General features: G+C 41.4%; 3 protein-coding genes across 3 annotated transcripts in view; 2 read left to right on the forward strand and 1 right to left on the reverse strand.

Moving 5' to 3' along the window:
• Positions 1–1,353, forward strand: part of LOC123593056 (olfactory receptor 1J2) — a 33,122-nt gene extending 31,769 nt beyond the window's left edge. Inside the window, exon 2 of the mRNA XM_045468581.1 lies at positions 401–1,353. Coding sequence (XP_045324537.1) covers positions 401–1,353 — 953 coding nt within the window. The remainder of the gene's footprint in view (positions 1–400) is intronic.
• Positions 1,354–6,742: 5,389 nt separating this feature from the next.
• Positions 6,743–7,868, forward strand: LOC123593058 (olfactory receptor 1J4-like). Its single transcript, XM_045468583.1, has one exon. The coding sequence runs from the start codon at positions 6,927–6,929 to the stop codon at positions 7,866–7,868; it is 942 nt and encodes a 313-aa protein (XP_045324539.1). The 5' UTR covers positions 6,743–6,926.
• Positions 7,869–15,300: 7,432 nt separating this feature from the next.
• LOC123593059 (olfactory receptor 1N1) lies at positions 15,301–16,256 on the reverse strand. Its single transcript, XM_045468584.1, is given in 5 exon segments — positions 15,301–15,414; positions 15,416–15,766; positions 15,768–15,934; positions 15,937–16,067; positions 16,069–16,256. Coding segments are annotated over 5 exon segments (924 nt in total). The 5' UTR covers positions 16,230–16,256.
• Positions 16,257–20,436: the final 4,180 nt, after the last annotated feature.

Consider the following 20,436-nt stretch of genomic DNA (forward strand, 5'->3'; position numbering starts at 1 on the left):
TGCTAATCTTTGTGTCCATTTATTTGAAAAGTTCACCTCCCATCTGAAATTTAACAACGGGTGGTGAAGTCAAGTCTTCTGAAGTTTGCTGTGCTGTGGTTGAGGATTTGGAATACTCAGCACAGAGCATTCTTGGGGCAATAACATGGCTGATACATCATACTCCATGGTCTGGTCCTCAGTGTCACAGATGCAAGAATTCTGAACCAAGAAAAACTGGCTCCCAATAACAGTTCTTCAACAATTTTACTAATTCCTTTATGTGCCAACATAAAAGAAAATATGTCAGAAACAGGTTAAGTTTCCCACTTTCCAAAACACACATATTTTTCATATGACTACTAAAAATGATTATTTCAGAGTCCTTAATATTTTCAACCATGCTTCATTCCCAGCAGAGGAAACAGTATCATGAGGAGGGGGAACCAGAGCAGCGTGTCCGAGTTTCTCCTCCTGGGGCTCCCCATCCGGCCAGAGCAACAGGCCATGTTCTTCGCCCTGTTCCTGGGCATGTACCTGACCACAGTGCTGGGGAACCTGCTCGTCATCCTGCTCATCAGGCTGGACTCTCGCCTCCACACCCCTATGTACTTCTTCCTCAGCCACTTGGCCTTCACTGATGTCTCCTTCTCATCTGTCACTGTCCCAAAAATGTTGATGGACATGCATGCTAAGTACAAATCCATCCCCTATGAAGGGTGTATTTCACAAATGTATTTTTTTATATTTTTTACTGACCTGGACAGCTTCCTTATTACATCAATGGCATATGATCGCTATGCGGCTATATGTCACCCTCTTCATTATACCACCATCATGAGGGAAGAGCTGTGTGCCTTACTAGTGGCTATATCTTGGATCCTGTCCTGTGCCAGCTCTCTTTCCCACACCCTTCTCCTCACCCAGTTATCCTTCTGTGCTGACAATGCCATCCCCCATTTCTTCTGTGACCTTGGTGCTCTGCTTAAGATATCCTGTTCAGGCATCTTCCTCAATGAGTTGGTCATGTTCACAGTAGGGGTGGTGGTCATTACCCTGCCATTCATATGTATTCTGGTATCTTACGGTTACATTGGGGCCACCATCATGAAAGGTCCTTCCACCAAGGGGATCTGCAAAGCACTGTCCACATGTGGCTCCCACCTTTCTATAGTGTCTCTGTATTATGGGGCAATATTTGGGCAGTATCTTTTCCCCAAATTAAGCAATTTCATTGACAAGGACATCATTGTGGCTTTCATGTACACAGTGGTCACACCCATGTTGAACCCCTTTATCTACAGCCTTAGGAACAGGGACATGAAAGAAGCCCTGGGGAAACTCTTCAGTAGGGCAACATCTTTATCATGGTGATTTTGCGACATTTATTTATTTATTTATAAAAAAAATTTTTAACATCTATTTATTACTGAGAGACAGAGAGAGAGAGCATGAGCAGGGGAGGGGCAGAGAGAGAGGGAAACACAGAATCCAAAGCGGGATCCAGGCTCTGAGCTGTCAGCACAGAGCCCGACTCAGGGCTCAAACCCACAAACAGCGAGGTCATGACCTGAGCCGAAGTCAGATGCCCAACCAATTGAGTCACCCAGGCGCCCCAGTGTGACATTTATTTAAATCGGAACCTCCTTTTTGTTGATCTTGTGTATTTGATTTTCCATTAGAATATTTCTCAAAACTTGAATGTTTCAAACCCTAAGACAAATGGTAACATCTTGATATACTTGGTAAATATTTATTGACCAGAATTTCATTCCCTTATTAACAATGCTCTCCTTTATACATAACTTTTGATCAGCAAATACTAAGTTAGTTTTACTACTTATTTCTGCAACTTGGGGGGATTCATAATACAATGACATACAGTTGCACTATCCCTTGTTTAGGAGATTTTGGAAGCCTTATATTTTGGGCCTATAATCTCAGGCTTTAACACACCCTAGAATCTAAAGAATTAGATATATCATTTCACTATACTCTCTTATGTATCCTAAACAGGTTTTATTTCCATCTTTATGGATCTATTGAAATCAAAGTATCCAAACTGCTTGTCACTTGAATAAGAGGAAGTGTATTACTCTCTGCCCATGGTATAAAATGTTACAGTAACCACTCTGCAGATGGAGGGCCCTGTTGTAAACCAAGACTTGCCAGCTCCCCTTTGCCAGTACTGTGTGATAGTTGCTGCTTAGCCCCCATATACAATCATTAATGAAAGCATGCTTCATGCTGGCCTCCTGTGTAAATATAACCAAATAATAGTGCATAGACTCTGAAAGTGTTATTGCTTTCCTACAAATGCCACTCCAGATTTAGCACTGACTACCCATGGACATTCTACCTTCCCAGGTGAAGAATAAAAGTAAAGCTTGTCAAACTTGAGCATGCATTCCTGTCACGGGAATAAAAGGCACAGCGTAAGGAATATAGTCAATGGTACTGTAAGAGTGTTGTATGCTGATAGGTGGTATCTACACTTGTGGTAAGCACAGCATGACATATAGGGAAGTTGAATCACTTTTGTATACCTGAAACTAATGTGACATTGTGTGTCAACTGTACTCAAATTAAAAAAAAAATCCTGAAGGGTTGTTAAAACACAGGTTCCTGGAATCTACCACCATGAGTTCCAATTCAGGAGTTCTGGGATGGGACCGCCAAGTTTTCATTTCTCATAAGTTTCCATATGACGCAGATGCTGCAGATCTGTGAACTACAATTTGAAGACAAGTGCTGTAAAGACTTAAATCATGAAAGTTGTGGTAGTCTACAACATCCCAAGCTATGACCTAACTACGGGAAACAACTCTGGCAGGCAAGGGTCAGGGAAGAGGTCTCTCCACATCTCCTTTTGGGCTTACATCCTGATATTTTTCCGAAGGACAGTGTTTCTTCAAAGTCTGCCCTTAGAACCATCTGTGTTAGAATAACCTGGCCCCAGATCTCATGGATGAGCATCTCTGGGGATGGAGCTGGGATCTGCCTCTTTAAAAACTCCCAGGTGATTCTGCTGAACATCAAAGTTTAGGGACACTGACTGGGGCTTCTGTCCTGGAGGGAGTAAGAAGAGTACTGAGCAATTAATACATGTTTAATGCATGTCTCTAATCAAGAGCTTTGTGCCCTGTCCCCTTGGGCTCTTTCCCTGGTGAGTACAGTGGAGTCTTCACATCTCCACTTCTGAAGCTGGTGAATTGAGCAGAGTAAGCTCCAGGCTTATGATTTTGCTTTGTGTCAGTGAGAGGGTTAGGACCACAGAAGTTGTAAGCTAAATCTGGTCTCTGGGTGTTCTGCAGAGAAGCTGAGAAACCAAGTCTACATTCCCAGGAGCCAGAGGACTTGAGCATAAAGTTCAGAGCAGAACTGGGTATCTGTCATCAGGAGCAGGTGTGTGTATGTGTGTGTGTGTGTGTGTGTGTGTGTGTGTGTGTGTGTTGTGGTGTGTGTGTGTATGTGTGTGTGTGTGTGTGTGTGTGTGCATGCATGCATGCACATAGACACAGGTGCTCATCACTTCTCAGTGCTCTCACTGAACCCACTTTTTATTACTAGTTCCTAAAGAGAGGGATACCACAATCACCACTGGCCACTGACTCTTGGACCTTTAACCCTGAACCTTGGGGAAATGAGGAACAGAATCAGCTGGCTGTGTAAGATTAGTGGGCACATCCCCAGATTCAAGCTGGGGGCCCCATCTCATCATTCAAGTTCTAGCTGTCAGAATCTTAGTTCTTATTTGCTTAGTGTTAATGGTGCTTAGTTCATAGTTGTTCTTAGTGCATGCAGTGTCAACCAGCCCTTCCCAATGCTTCTCTCCAAAGTCCCTGATCACCACCTCCCCTTTAGACAGCACTGCTGTTTCCACCTAGAAGTATATTTGAAAGGCAACTTTTACCTAGAGAGCTTTGGTTCCTCTTTTCATTCACACAGCACCTGTATTACAGCTCTTCGTTAGAAGTTGATGATTTCCTCCCTGAAATCCCTAGTATAGTCTCATACATTCATTGAATGTGTCAAACCTTGGGCCCAGGAAAGATTTTTCTACCTGAATTACATTTACTGTGTTCCACTGAAGATAAGACCCTGAGTTTCTTCACTAGAGTTCTTTGCATTTTATATGGAACAGGAACAACATAGCCACATGTAGGACCCCTTGTTTAATTCTTTTTGACTCAGGGACTAGTATCCCAATTTTAGGAAGGAAAACCTGAGACTCCAAAAGGTACAATGCCTTGTCCAAAGACATAGATCTGACAAATGGTGGAAAGGTGAGTTTAATCCACTCTGTCTGGTTCCAAAGCCCATGCTTTGCCTTCGACAGCACACAGCCTCACTGTCAAAGAAATATCAGTTCTCAGTAAGTGGTGGTTGAGGGATTATTGACCAGAAGGCTGAGTGCAGTGGAGTAACAGTCCATATATGATCTTTATAAAAGGTTTATGCAGAAAAAAAAGAGATATTATCAAATTGTATCCAAGGAATTTTTATTAAAATACCAAATCTCATAGACTAGATAAATTTACTAGTTCAGAAAGGAGTAGCCCTATTTATAAGGCATGAGGGAAAGCAGAGAGAATGGAGGGAAGGTGGAAGAAGTCCAAAAGTGTGGGATAGTGGAGGTTTCATTTTCTACCAGGCAGATGTGGTTGGCCCCTTGCCTGTATTCCCAACTTCATCATTGCGTCTATGGCCTTTGCCTGCATCAGGTCATAATCCCACAATGAAGTGGCTTTGTGGCACCTGAACTCTGCTTAATATCTGTCTATTGAGGGGAGGGAGGAGTCAGGAGGGAGAAATAAGGGGGTCTCATGACATGGAGGGCAGGAAACTAACATTGATTTGTGCCAACAATCTGCATGGTGTTTCACCAATATTATCTTATTAATATTCACAATTTTCTCATGACTGAGGCTCATAGTCATATCTCCAATTAAAAAAAATTTTTTTAATGTTTATTTATTTTTGAGAGAGAGAGAGAGAGAGAGAGAGAGAGAGCGCATGAGCAGGGGAAGGGCAGAGAGAGAGGGAGACACAGAATCCAAAGTAGGCTTCAGGCTCTGACCTGTCAAAACAGAGCCCACCCTATGTGGACCTTAAACTCACAGACTGTGAGATCACGACCTGAACTGAAAGCTGGACGCTTAACCAAGCCACCCAGGCGTCCCATCATATCTCCAATTTAGAGATAAGAAAATTGAGACTCAAAATGGGTCACTTGCCCAGAACTCACAAACATGAAATAGTATTGCCAGAATGTGAATCTATTTCTAATTGCATTGCTTGTCTGATACACCACACTGCACTCAGACATGGGGCTCTATCTTTAACATCATAGCCAAAAGTCCAAAATGCTGGAGTGAGCAGACACAGATTAGGAACCTGGGCCAGGCACTCTTCTCTACTGGCCCACCTAGAACTCGCTTGTGTTGGCAGCTTTTCAGTAAGTTTAAAAAAGAAGATAGTATACCCAGATGGAGTAGGAGTATGCTCAATTCATCAGCCTAAAGAAGCAAGGGATTTTAAACCCACCTGTATAAAGCTCTTCTGAATTTTTCTTTCAGTTAACAACTACTATAATGCAATCCTAACATCCTGCATTTACATACTGTATGTAGGCAGATATAGGCATTTGACACTGATTTTTGTCTTAAAGGAACTTTTAGTTAAGACACAGTGAGATCATAAATATCTTTTCCTACTTACTTTGCAGGATTTGGTAATTTAGGCTTTAGACTATTTTAATGGGTAAATAGCAGTGGTTGAGGGAGAACACAAATAGATTTTGTAAGAAACAAAACCTCCTGGACATGTGTAGAATTTTTACAGGGCTGATTATCCAGAGCTGTAGTTCAAGATGCCAAGAGCCCAAATGAGGAAGCTAAAAAAAGGAGCAGGGGGCATATCATGGCGCCTCTTTGACCTCTCTTGATAACAGCTCTTTCTCTTTTTTTTAAAATATTTATTTATTTATTCGGGGGGAGAGTGCAAGTGGGGGAGGGGCAAAGAGAGGGGGACAGAGGATCCAAAGCAGGCTCTGCGCTGACAGGCTGACAGCAGTGAGCTCGCTGTGGGGCTCTAACTCATGAACCGCGAGGTAATGACCTGAGCTGAAGTCAGACGCTCAACTGACTGAGCCACCCAGGTGCCCAATAACAGCTGTTTCTATTATGAATTGTGGATTTTCATCGTGTCACGCAAGCTCATTGAATCATGAAGAAATTGGAAAATGATCTAAAGAAGTCCTGATAAATGTAATTCCTAGCAATAAATGTATAACTGTCAGCAATATTTTTGCATTTTTAAACAGTGCTCTTGCAAGACTGAGCTCTGAGAATTTCTGAGTTCAATCGACAGATATGTTTCTTTTTCTTTGACCTTTATACATTATGGAAATTTTGGATATTTACTTTCGATCCACTTGCCTTTGGGAAGATGGAATCCCAATTTGTTGAAACCTTCTCCTTATATTTTACTTATTAATGGATTTGGAGTCAGATTTCAAAACCTTACAACTTGAAAGTTAAGTCTAACCTGACAACTGTCTTTAAATTTACAGAAATGGAAGAGAAATTAGGGAGATTTTAGCTTAATAGTTCCTGCTAAGACAGTGCAAGGCTTTCTCTTTACTGACTAGACATAGCTATGAAAATATGTTGTGGCCTGGGCTGCCTGTCCCCTGGATGGTGAAAAATGCCAGTTGAGCCACTTTTTCTTCTATAGCAAACTGTCTTCTCTGTTGGCAAATTCTCTCATTTTACATGATAAACACCATCCAGTTTTTAAAAATTTGTTGAGACATGGCAATGCAGGCAGACACTGACATATTCACCAGTAAAAAGGATCTCATTTTTATCTGCCTGAGGTTAAATTAACATCTGTTGATTTCTGCTTTTTCACTGTCCTTTTACCCTGAGCAGAAGAAGGTGAACATGAGGCCTGAGAACCAGAGCAGCATATCTGAGTTCCTCCTCCTGGGGCTCCCCATCCGGCCAGAGCAGCAGGCCATGTTCTTCACCCTATTCCTGGGCATGTACCTGACCACGGTGCTGGGGAACCTGCTCATCATCCTGCTCATCAGGCTGGACTCTCGCCTCCACACCCCTATGTACTTCTTCCTCAGCCACTTGGCCCTCACAGATGTCTCCTTCTCATCTGTCACCGTCCCCAAGATGCTGATAAACATGCACTTTCAGGATCAATCCATCCCCTACACAGGCTGTGTAACACAGATGTATTTTTTCATATTTTTTACTGATCTGGACAATTTTCTTCTCACATCAATGGCATATGATCGGTATGTGGCTATCTGTCACCCACTCCACTATACCACCATCATGAGAGAGGGGGTGTGTATCTTACTAGTAGCTGTATCTTGTATCCTGTCCTGTGCCAGTGCCCTGTCTCACACTCTCCTCTTGGCCCAGCTGTCCTTTTGTGCTGACAATGCCATCCCCCATTTCTTCTGTGACCTTGGTGTCCTGCTCAAGCTCTCCTGCTCAGACACCTCCCTTAATGAGCTGGTCATTTTCACAGCAGGTGTGGCAGTCATTACTATCCCACTAATTTGCATCTTGATCTCTTATGGCCACATTGGGGCCACCATCTTGAAGGTTCCCTCTACCAGGGGGATCTGCAAAGCCTTGTCCACGTGTGGCTCCCACCTCTCTGTGGTATCTTTGTATTACGGAACAATCATTGGGCTGTATTTTTTCCCTTCATCCAGCAGTTCCAGTGACAAGAACATTATTGCCTCTGTGATGTACACAGTGGTCACTCCATTGCTTAACCCTTTCATTTATAGCCTAAGGAACAGAGACATGAAAGGGTCCCTGGAGAAACTCCTCAACAGGCCAATAGTCTTATGTCAGTGACATCTGCTCATCTTTATAACAGACATAGGTAATCACATATCCCCAGATGCCAGACCCCTAATCTTAAGCCTAGCATGGAATAGGTGCTCAGTATATATTTGACAACTCAATTACATTGTTACAGTTATTCACTCTTTTCCTACCAACTCTTTAGTAGAGGCTGTGAATTCTTAGTTGATATTATTGATTACTACTGTTGTCTATTAGATTGTGATATCACATAGCTAATACAATGTATGTTTCTCCCCTTATTTCCTGGGAATTTATTAGTTCTTTTCAGAAAATAGTTTATTGAGGTATAATTGACATATAAATGTTATATGTATTTAAAGTGTACCCCTTTATGTTTTGATATGTATATATTGTGAAATGATTGCCATTTCAAGCTAATTGATATACCTATCACCTCCACATAGTTAACATTTTGTTTTATTTTTGTGTGTGTGGTGAGGGAATTTAAGATACATTCACCTAGCAAATGTCAAGTATACAATACAGTATTGATATCTGTGGTCATCTTGCTGTACATTAGTTCTCAAAAACTTTTTCATCATGCATAACTGAACTTTGTACAATATACTAGGTGAAATAAGTCAGACACAGAAAGACAAATCCTGCATGATCTCACTTTTATGTGGAATCTAAAATAGTCCTATTTAGAGAAGCAGATATAGAATGGTGATTGCTGGGAGCTAGGGGGAAGGAGAAATTGGTGATATTGGAAAGTTATTCTTTGAGAAAGAAGCTATAAATGAAATCAGGAGGGACTCAATACATTTTAATTTATTTGTCATTTAGGATAGAGTAAATACCAGAAAAATAGTAAGACTTTTTTTTTTCTATGAACCAAAACCTGTATTTTAAAAAAATCAGTGGTTAGAAGTTATCAGGGACATTTTATATGCTTTTCCTTCACGATATAGAACTGTAAATACTTTTAAAGTAGGTATCTCCTAAACCTTTTATTTTTTATTTTTTAATATGAAATTTATTGTCAAATTGGTTTCCATACAACATCCAGTGCTCATCCCCAACAGGTGCCCTCCTCAATGCCCATCACCCACCCTCCCATCCCTCCTACCCCTCATCAACCCTCAGTTTATTCTCAGTTTTTAAGAGTCTTTTATAGTTTGCCTATCATATAGATTCTGTCATTCATTAGCTATTTAGCAAGTTACCTACTCTACGTCAGTGTGTCTAGACCTTGTCATACACAGCTGGATAAAGACACAACCTCCATGCAAAAGAAGGGAACAGTCTAGTGGTGTAGAGACAGGTGAGCTAAAAATATACAGGAATATTAAAAAGTGCTTTAATATAATACTATTAATAATAATTGTGCTTATTGAGCATGTTACTGTGTTGGGCATGCAATTAAAAGCTTTATCTGTTATTATCTTTTTTAGTGCTCATAATAATCCTATGAAGCATGTACATTATTATCTGCATTTTCAGTTGAGGAAAATGAACTTAGAGACAATGGCCTAAATATAATAAATGGCAGTAGCATAGGGAGGATATAGTTAACACTGCCTGGATATCACCAAAAGCTTTACAGAGGAGGTAGTCCTGTAGCTGGTTTTTGAAAGATGTTCAGGATGATGATGCCTAATGAGAGAAATGGCAGTCTTGGCTGAGAGAACAGAGTGAATGAGGGCACTGAAATAGCATAGTTCAGGAAAATGTAAAAAGTGGGTGTTGCTAAAGCATATGTGTGTATGAGTTGAGGGGGGCAAGAGATGAGTCTAGACAGTCAGATAAGGACTATATGGTGAAGGGGTTAGGATGTTCTGTTGGGGACTTAAGACGTTGCCTTTCAAGTGACTGGGCGCCATTTGCTGGGGATGGGGTGCAGTAGGGATTAAACCTGGGGAAGTTTACATTTGTATCCTAGAAGACTATTCAGGTAACAAATGTACCACATGGGTTGGCAATGAATTGGAGAGCCTAGAGACAGAGAGCTCAATCAGAAGTTTATTGTACACCCAGGCCACGGATGATGAAGGCCTGAATGAAGACAATGGCATGGGGACAGACAAAAGAATATCTTAGAAGGTAGACTAGAGTGGTCTTAGTAATTAATGGGAAGTAGGTGGTAGAATAGGATTGTTCTGGATTTCTGGTTCTGTAAACTGATATTTAAGAACATAATGAAGGCTAGGCACTTTGAATAATTTTGATCAGGCTTTAAAATCTTTTAAAAGTGAGTGGCACTTGGGTAGTTTAGTCAGTTGAGCGTCCAACTCTTGATTTCAGCTCAGGTCCTGATCTTGCAGTCCATGAGATTGAGCCCCACATTGGGCTCTGCGCTGACAGTGCACAGAGCCTGCTTGGAATTCTCTCACTTTTTCTCTGCCCCTCTCCCACTCGCTTCTGACTCTCTCTCTCAAAATAAATAAGTAAACATTAAAAAAGTCTTTTAGAAGTGAGGAAACAAGATTTTTATTAAATATATTTATTGTCAAATTGGCTAACATACAGTGTGCTCTTGGTGTTGGGGGTAGATTCCTGTGGTTCATCGCTTATATACAATACCCAATGCTAATCCCAACAAGTGCCCTCCTCAATGCGCATCCCACATTTTCCCCTCCCTGCCCCATCAACCCTTAGTTTGTTCTTTGTATCTAAGAGTGTCTTATGGTTTGCTTCCCTCCCTCTCGGTTTGTAACTACTTTTTTCCCCTTCCCTTCCTCCAGGTCTTCTGTTAAGTTTCTCAAGTTCCACATATGAGTGAAAACATATGATATCTGTCTTTCTCTGACTGACTTCTTTCACTTAGCACAATATCCTCCAGTTCCATCCATGTTGCTGCAAATGAAGAGGATTTCATTCTTTCTCATTGCCAAGTAGTATTCCATTGTATACATAAACCACATTTTCTTTATCTATTCATCACTTGATGGGCGTTTGGGCACTTTCTATAATTTGGCTATTGTTGAAAGCGCTGCTATAAACATTGGGATACATGTGCTCCTATGAATCACTACTCCTGTATCCTTTGGGTAAATTCCCTAGTAGTGCTATTGCTGGGTTGTAGTGTAGTTCTATTTTTAATTTTTTGGGGAATCTCAACACTGTTTTCCAGAGCAGCTGCACCAATTTGCATTCTCACCAACAGTGCAGGATGGTTCCCGTTTCTCCACATCCTCGCCAGCATCTGTCGTTTCCTGAGTTGTTAATTTTAGTCACTCTGACTGGTGTGAGGTGGTATCTCAATGTGGTTTTGATTTGTATTTCCCTGATGATGAGTGATGTTGAGCATCTTTTCATGTGTCTGTTGGCCATCTGGATGTCTTCTTTGGAAAAGTGTCTATTCATGTCTTCTGCCCATTTCTTCACTGGATTATTTGTTTTTTTAGGTGAATTTCACAAATTCTTTATAGATTTTGGATACTAGCCCTTCATTCAATATGTTATTTGCAAATATTTTTTCCCATTCCGTTGGTTACCTTTTAGTTTTGTTGATTGGAGGAAACAAGTTTCTAACCACCTGTTTTTTTAATTTTTTATTTATTTAAAAAAATTTTTTTAATGTTTATTTATTTTTTGAGAGACAGAGACAGAGTGTGAGCAGGGGAGGGACAGATAGAGAGGGAGACACAGAATCTGAAGCAGGCTCCAGGCTCTGAACTGTCAGCACAGAGCCCGACAGCCCGATGCAGGGCTTGAACCCATGAATCGTGAGATCATAATCTGAGCCAAAGCTGAACACTTAACCAACTGAGCCACCAGGTACCCCACCACCTGCTTTTTAAAAAAAAAGGTTCCAGGGGCTCCTGGGTGGCTCAGTCAGTTAAGCATCTAACTTTGGCTCAGGTCATGATCTAGAAGTTCATGAGTTTGAGCCCTGTGTTGGGCTCTGTGCTGACAGCTCAGAGCCTGGAGCCTGCTTCAGATTCTGTGTCTCCTTCTCTCTACCCCTCCCCACTCATGCTCTCTCTCTCTCTCTCTTTCAAAAAATGAATAAACATTAAAAAAAAATTTAAGATTCCAAGCAAAAGGCAGGCAAATACCATAAATAGGCAAATTTGAAAGCTCTTCATTATCACCCCCAACTGAATCCCAATTGAAAGCACATCCTACTGGGGCGCCTGGGTGGCGCAGTCGGTTAAGCGTCCAACTTCAGCCAGGTCACGATCTCGCGGTCCGGGAGCTCGAGCCCCGCGTCAGGCTCTGGGCTGATGGCTCAGAGCCTGGAGCCTATTTCCGATTCTGTGTCTCCCTCTCTCTCTGCCCCTACCCCGTTCATGCTCTGTCTCTCTCTGTCCCAAAAATAAATAAACATTGAAAAAAAAATTAAAAAAAAAAAAAAAAAAGAAAGCACATCCTACTCACTTGACACTACCTACATGAAAAGACTTATAAATAATTTGTATTTACAAATAATTCAGGGTGAATTATTTTATTGTCAACATCATATTAACACTACTTAAAACGGGTGACCTTAAAGGAACAGAAGTGTGAACATAGGGATTGGGGTGGGTATACTAGAATGTATCAAAAGAAGAATAAATTTGGAACTTTGAATACAGTGGTAACTATTTTGACTGTGTAGGACCTAAGAATGTTAGACTACTCAACAGTGACAGGTAATAGAGTCCCCAGGTGGATCTTTGTACACTCTATGCTGACTTAATTGCTAACTGACACAATGATATTGGGGAAACCAAAACAAACATGTAGTCTCATCTCTTAGTCTGCTTGGGGCCTGTGGGAAAGCCCCAAACAGGGTTAAAACATGTCTGCACTGCCACGGGATTAAGATTCCGTGAGGCTCAGAATGGAGAAAGAAACTAGAAGACAGGGGCACCTGGGTGGCGCAGTCGGTTAAGCGTCCGACTTCAGCCAGGTCACGATCTCGCGGTCTGTGAGTTCGAGCCCCGCGTCAGGCTCTGGGCTGATGGCTCAGAGCCTGGAGCCTGTTTCCGATTCTGTGTCTCCCTCTCTCTCTGCCCCTCCCCCGTTCATGCTCTGTCTCTCTCTGTCCCAAAAATAAATAAACGTTGAAAAAAAAAATTAAAAAAAAAAAAAAAGAAACTAGAAGACCATCTAGAGAAACCACCATCTAGAGAAACCAGAAGGTAGGGCTAATTGGGCCAGTTTGAGCAGCAGGTTCAGGACATCAAGGGGACACTGATGGCAGGGATAGTGTGGAGCTGTATCCAGTAATCTTACACCTCAGCCTTCCTCATATCCAGGGGTTATGTCATCAGGCCTTAGAACTCTTCCAAGGGACCCTCTCCTGAAATAACTGATCATGAGAAGTAGAAGGTATTTTTCTTGCCAGTTCAAAGGACAGGATAAAGCCAGGCCTTCTGTGGCCCACAATCTAGAACATTAGATGTCAATAGAATGAAAGAAGAGGTGCAAACTAAGGAAATCAAAAGAGAAGGACTCCTGGGTGGCCACCAGCTCCAGCCCTGACTATAAGAATGCCCCCCTCCCCCCGGCCCTACCAAGGACTCCTACAGAGAATTATCTGGAAAGGAGATCTAGAGAAAAAAGTCAAGTCCTGATTCAGGTTATCAAACAAATGGAAAACTCAAGTGCTAAGATGTGGCATGTGGCTTGACACAATTTGCATTTGTGCTCACCAACTGTGGAAGTCTGGAACAGTTTGATTGTGTGGGCAATGCTCAAAAATTATTTGTTTAAATAAATAGAGGAATCATGGAACATTTTAAGATAGGTTGAATCTGAGAAACAAAGTGCAATGGGGAATGGGATTTGGGTAGCTAGTAGATACTTCGTCATACCAGAGAAATGTAAGGAATTTAAATTATGTGGCTCTTATTTTTTTAATTTAATTTAATTTTTTTAAATTGACATCCAAATTAGTTAGCATATAGTGCAACGGTGATTTCAGGAGTAGATTCCTTAATGCCCCTTACCCATTTAGCCCATCCCCCCTCCCACACCCCCTCCAATAACCCTCTGTTTGTTCTCCATATTTATGAGTCTCTTATGTTTTGTTCCCTTCCCTGTTTTTATATTATTTTTGTTTCCCTTCCCTTATGTTCATCTGTTTTGTCTCTTTTTTTTTTTTTTTTTTAATTTTTTTTTTCAACGTTTATTTATTTTGGGGACAGAGAGAGACAGAGCATGAACGGGGGAGGGGCAGAGAGAGAGGGAGACACAGAATCGGAAACAGGCTCCAGGCTCTGAGCTATCAGCCCAGAGCCCGACGCGGGGCTCGAACTCACAGACCGCGAGATCGTGACCTGGCTGAAGTCGGACGCTTAACCGACTGCGCCACCCAGGCGCCCCTGTTTTGTCTCTTAAAGTCCTCATATGAGTGAAGTCATATGATATTTGTATGGCTCTTATTTTTAAATAATAATATTTTAGGGGCGCCTGGATTGCTTAAGCATACAACTCTTGATTTTGGCTCAGGTCATGATCTCATGGTCATGAAATCAAGCCCCAGGTCAGGCTCTGCACTGGGCATGGGGCCGCTTGGGATTCTCTCTCTTTCTCTCTTTCTCTCTCTCGCTCTCCCTCTGCCCCTTCACTGCTTGCACTCTCTCTCTAAAAAAAATCATATTTCAAATATTTCTAGGATTCTTAGAGGCAGAAGAAAACTTATTTGCTTATAAACTTTTTCCAACTCTGCAACTAAGTTACGTGGCGGATGCCTCTTTTTTAGATCTAAAGGCAAACCTGGAAGCACACAAAGATGGTTACAGTGTTCACACCTTTTAAGTCATTAAAGGGTGCTGGCATTGAGCATTTCTGACCATCAAAGGGATGAGACAGCACAAAGAATTCATCCTTTCTGGTAAAATCTTGGCAAACTGTGTGAAGTGGGGCAACCAGTACAGAAATCTCAACTCTGAACTTCAGTCTTCTGATGTGGAACCCTTTATCTAGTCTGCATCTCCTGGAAAGTAACCTCTGTCCTTTATTTATTTCATCTTTACCTCCATTTAATGCTACCACCAAGACAGCCCCCAATTTTTTTATGATTGGCAAATTAATAATCTGGAAATGGAAGTGTTATGAAAGCAGGGACTTGGTCTTATCCCATGCACTTAAGGAACTTAAGTTCCTTAGCTCTTAGCACTTAGCTCCCAGCACCTAGCAGGGGTCTGGCAGATATTTGTTAAATGAGTGAATCTCAGAGAAAGGATTGTTTTGACTTTTTGAGTGGGGGCAAGGATGAAAACTTACAGCAGTAATAAAAATAGCTTTCACTTATTGAAAACCTACTATGATTTGCCACTATACAAAAGGCACTTCAGAGTTTATCTCAGTTCATCTAGTCATCCAGTCACCTTACTGGAGGATAGAGGTAACTATCTCCATTTTATAGATGAGAAGACTAAGGCTCAGAGTGGATAGGTAATGGGACTACAATCTTATGGCTAGTATGTGGCAGACCCAAAACTGAAGCCAAGTTTGTGGCTTTAATGAAAAGCCACCATCACTGCATCTAAGAGGATAAAATTCTCCTGTGACTGAGGAGCCTCTTAAGGGCACCCTTCATGTCCTTGTTCCTCAGTCTATAGATAAAGGGGTTCAACATGGGGGTCACCACAGTGTACACTTGCAGCTGCTGCCATGTCCTTCTCTTCAGAGGCAACAGAGGCAGGGCACAAGTAGGCACTGAAGAGCGTCCCATAGAACACACAGATGACACAGAGATGGGAACTACAGGTGGAAAAGGCCTTGCCTTCTGCACCAGGAGTTTGCACCCTCAGGAAGGCCAATATAATGTGGATGTAGGAGATGACAATGCAGATAAAGGGGACAATGAGTACTGTGCCTCCTACGGCAAAAACCGTCAACATGCTGATGTGAGTGTCAGAACATGACAGCTTCAGGATAGGAGTTATGTCACAGAAAAAGTGAGCTATTTCCCCAGCAACAGAGAAGGACAGCCAAGCTATGAGGAGGGCAACAGTGAGTCAGGGCAACAGTGTAGGTGAGGACCCAGCACAATGCAAGCAGCAGGGCACAGACTTGGGGGCTCATGGCTGTGGAGTAGTGGAGAGGGCGGCAAATGGCCACATAAAGGTCATACACCATTACAGCCAGGAAGAAGCTCTCCAGATCGCCAAACATCAGAAATACATTTGTGTGAGGCAACCAGCATAGGAAATGGTGTGATGTTGAGTCTGCACATTTACCAGCATCTTGGTAACTGTGGAAGATGTTAAACCTATGTCAACAAAAGACAGGTTGGTCAGAAAGAAGTACGTGGAGGTGTGGGTCTGATCTGATGGCCAGGAAGATGAGCATGTTCCCAGTTAAAGTAACAAGATACATACACAGGAAAATTCCAAAGAGGAACTGCTTTTGCTCTGGTAACTTGGATATTCCTTGGAGGAAAAACTCAGAGATACTGGATTGGTTTTCCATGACTCTGCAGCATCTGGAAGCTAGGGAGGAGAGTTAGATGCTAGATTTCTTCTAGAACTCTACATGTGATGACTCTCAAATCTTCTAACTTCCAAATCTCTCTTTATATTCATTATCTTCCCTAATCTGACTTCACTTCTAATCTGACTCTACTTCCTTCTTTTTCCTCTTTTTTAGGAATCTCATAGATTCTTCCTTTCTTTTCTCTTTCCCTCTGGTCAATATTTTATACTCTTCTAAGGAGGCTCTGGGTACTTTTCAGTCCTGGCATTACCAAGCCTTGAACAAGGTCTACCATCCCATATCAGCTTCACCGTTGCTTTGCCCAGTACATGAGTAGACTGAGATGAGTTGAATTTTACATTCTCTTGGTAGCCCCAAAATTCATACGATTTTTTTAAACTACCACAATATCTCATTTTACAGGGAAGGGCATATAAACTCATGTTCCTTTATTGCTGTATCATTTCTTCTTAAATAGGAAATAAGGAGTTCTGTATTTTTTCCCTCTTGTATTTGAGTTTTTTGTCATTGGCATCATCATCATCGCATAGCTGACATTTACCAGCCACTTACTACACTTATCAGCCACTGTACTAAGCACTTCATACAGATCATCTCCTTTACTCCTTAAATAGCACTAGGAAGCAGATATTATTATTCCTACAATTGTATAGGGAAAAGAATTGACTAACATACAGAGGGACTCATAGCTTATAAATATTAGGGACAGAATTTCAACCCATAGCATTGGACACCAGAGACAGCATCATCAGTCAATATAGATAGAATACATAGATACCTTCAAACATTTAGTCTCTCAAAATTTCTACTTTCATAGCTTTAGCCTCGCTTGCTCTTTCTATCTTGGATACTAGTCTTTTATAGAAAAACAATGAAGTTTACGAATGAGATAGACCCTACAGAATCATCTGGTCCAGAGGTCCTCAAACATTGGTCTGTGAGATTATTTCTAAAAGTACAGAATCCTCAGACCTACTGAGTTAAGTTATCTATGAGATAGTCTGGGTACCTGTATTTAAAAAACTAAAACTAAAACTAAACCCTCCTCAGGTATTTTGATGCTCAACAGGGATTAAGAAAACTTCATTTAGTTCAACTGCTCCATATGCTTCATAGATGATTAAGCAAAGTTTTGGAAAAGTGAAGTGACTGTAAAAGTTAACACTGCTTCTTAGAGGGAGATAGTATAAGAATCAGAGTATCCAGGCTCTCAGACTAGAACTGTTTCTGTTCAGTCAGCTACCTTTCCATTTTTCATGATTTTTCTTATCAATATCTTACAGATCTAAATACATCCCTACTCCCAATCTCTATTCAGAGTCCACACCCAAAGAAAAAACCACCTCCAAACCAATACAAGATATATTGAAGGATTTTTTTCTATTTTGAAGTTAATATTTCAAACATTAGCAAGAGCAATAACTGAGAACCATCACATATTTATCTATTGCCGAACCCTACACTAATTGGGGAACACATCTCAGAGCTGTATTACTTACCCTGAGAGACCAGGTGCCACAAGCTATTTTCTCCCCTACTCTATCTCTCAATGGCAAATGTAATGCCTCACAAAGGTTAGGCTCTGTAACTGGGCACATTCTAATAACCATGTCCTGGAGGCAGGAGACTCTCTTAAGACCCAACTGATGTGTATCTTCTCAAGAGGAAGCTGATGCAGACCAGCAGACATGCTGGTCCTGGCATCCAGATCCTACCTTTAGTGAATGAGTCCATTCATTTCCATTGGAGACCTCAAAGAGATTGCAATTTATTTTAGGGAAGACCTGTATCTCTTTAATTATCTCTGTTGGCATACAATCCCTTGATCAGACTATTCCTGTAGAGGTCCCTCAGTCTATACTACCAACCAGTTAACATCAGAAATCCTCTAAAAGTGTCCAAAGCTGTACTCAAGGGCCTTGTGCTAATATCTCTTGTTCTATCTTTTGGTTCTTCCTTTCCCTAAAAGGGTTTCTCATCCTTAATCCTGTCTAAAGTCTCAGAAAACTTTGTAGATCCTAGAGACAACAATGAGGTGCTTCCTGAACCTTAGGGCAACCTGTGTCTCTGTCATCACAGGGTAGTAAGATCCCTTTACTTACCTCCACTGCTTCCTCATCTACTGTGTCTGCCAACAAGTAAGAGCTGGCTTGGACATGATGGAGAGGATATTACAAAGGCAATAACTACTAGCCTGTAGTTTGTCTCAAGTTTCTCTTCTTACTGCTACTCTGGTTGCTAAGAAGAAGGCATTGCAGGTGTCCTTAATTTGGGAGGAAGGTAGGAAGAGCTCAGATTCTTCTTGACAACGTTTGTAATGGGATTTACTGGAATCAGAATTTAGGATCAAGAATAATAAATACAGAAGCAAAAAAGAGCTTGCTAAGCTGAGGTTAAAAAGAAGTTTAGAGGGGAAAAGGGAGAATGAGAGAAAGAGCAAGAGTGAGAGAGCAAGAGAGAGAAGGATTCTAGACAAGAAGCCTAAGAGATCAACAAAGGATTGCAAAACCAAGCCAAGGATAAATCTGAAGGGAAGGCCAGAGTTATCTTAGTTACATTCATCAGCTGGAACAAAGAAGTTCTGTACTGGATTTTTAAGATGCTCTGGGACATGTGGTACTCTGATCCCCTTCAACACCGGTATTCAGGAGTTTTGAGGTATTTTATGTTTGTCTTTTGAAACCTGAACTGAGAAACTCAGAAACAGGTCGCTGGCTCATCAGGCTAATAACAGGAGAAAGCTGAAGAGGGTTCCACTTTGGGCACCTGCAGACAGGGAGCCATGGGACAGAGTTCCCTAGAGACTTGTTAGAGCTAACATTCATAATTGCCCAATTTACTGTCTGAATCTCTCATAATAGACCAAATTAGTATAGTACTGGCTTCATTAAAAAATTTTGGAAGCTGTTACTTTTTCTCTGTTAAGTGGTAGCATTAAGGAGTTATGCTGTTTGTATTGATTTGTAAACAGTCCATGCAAAAATGCACTTTCTCTGTAAATAAATATCCTAGCTTTCTCACTTGCAACAAAATTCCTGTTCCTAATTTCTTCCTATCAAGAAATCTGAAAGCTGCTACAAAGAGTTTAGAGGCATATGATATATATTTCCGAAAGAATTCTCGGGATTCCAGTTAAAGATGTTATATTAAAGTCATGTATCCTGGGGAGCCAGGGTGGCTCAGTCGGTTAAGTGTCCAACTTAGGCTCAGGTCATGATCTCACAGTTCTAGCCCCACATCAGGCTCTGTGCTGACAGCTCAGAGCCTGGACCCTGCTTCAGATTCTGTGTCTCCCTGTCTCTCTCTGCCCCACCCCCAATTGTGCTCTGCCTCTGTCTCTCAAAAATGAATAAACATTAAAATTTTTTTAAAAAGTCATGTATCTAATTTTACACTCTCCTAAAATTCTGCTAAAAGTAAAGTGATTTTTTAAAAAAGTCACAAACCCCACAAGGACAGATAAAAGTAGAAAGGGAGTGGTGAGGGGAGAAGTGAGAGAGTGGTGATCAAGATGGTCTTAACATTGCCCTCAACTTGACAAAGCTGTAGGCAGTTTCTCCTGGCTGTGGGCCCCTGACCTCCACTTTCTTAGAGCTTTACTTTAGAAGACTTACAGAGTTAATTTTTTTCTCTGCCCCTTTGAGATATAAGTCTTCTCTCATGTTCTTGACAGTTGTACAACCTGGGAATGTCTTTCTTAAAGGCCTGGGAGCCATCTCTTTAAAATGCAATCGTGAAGAAAGAACATACTTATCTCCTAGTCTCTGTGGAAGGGTAGGAGCCCTACTTTAGTGGATGCCAGTCAGCAAACACAGTCTAATCACAGTAACCACCTTATAACAGCCTCCAGTGCTTTTCCACTAGCTCACCCCAGCAGTTAAAAATCCTCCTGCTGGCTCAGTCAGTAGGACATGTGACCCTTGATCTCAGGGTCATGAGTCCAAGCCCCACATTTGGTGTAGAGCTTACTTTAAAAAAAAAAAGTCCTCCTGCCTTTTTTATTTTTCCAGTGGAATTGAGTTCAGTATTTTTCCCCTCCTGTAATCATCTCTTCCCCCCAGTTTTACTGAAATATAATTTACATGCAACACTGTATAAGTTTAAGGTGTACAGCATAGTGACTTGACTTGCATATATTGTAAAATGATTACCACGGTAAGTTTACTTATCCATCATCTCATAT

The sequence above is a fragment of the Leopardus geoffroyi genome, chromosome D4 (genome assembly GCF_018350155.1).
Source record: "Leopardus geoffroyi isolate Oge1 chromosome D4, O.geoffroyi_Oge1_pat1.0, whole genome shotgun sequence".
NCBI classification, from domain to species: domain Eukaryota; kingdom Metazoa; phylum Chordata; class Mammalia; order Carnivora; family Felidae; genus Leopardus; species Leopardus geoffroyi.

Excerpts from the sequence above, each read along its gene's own strand:
- LOC123593058 (XM_045468583.1), top strand. The coding sequence starts at position 6,927 with ATGAGGCCTGAGAACCAGAGCAGCATATCTGAGTTCCTCCTCCTGGGG.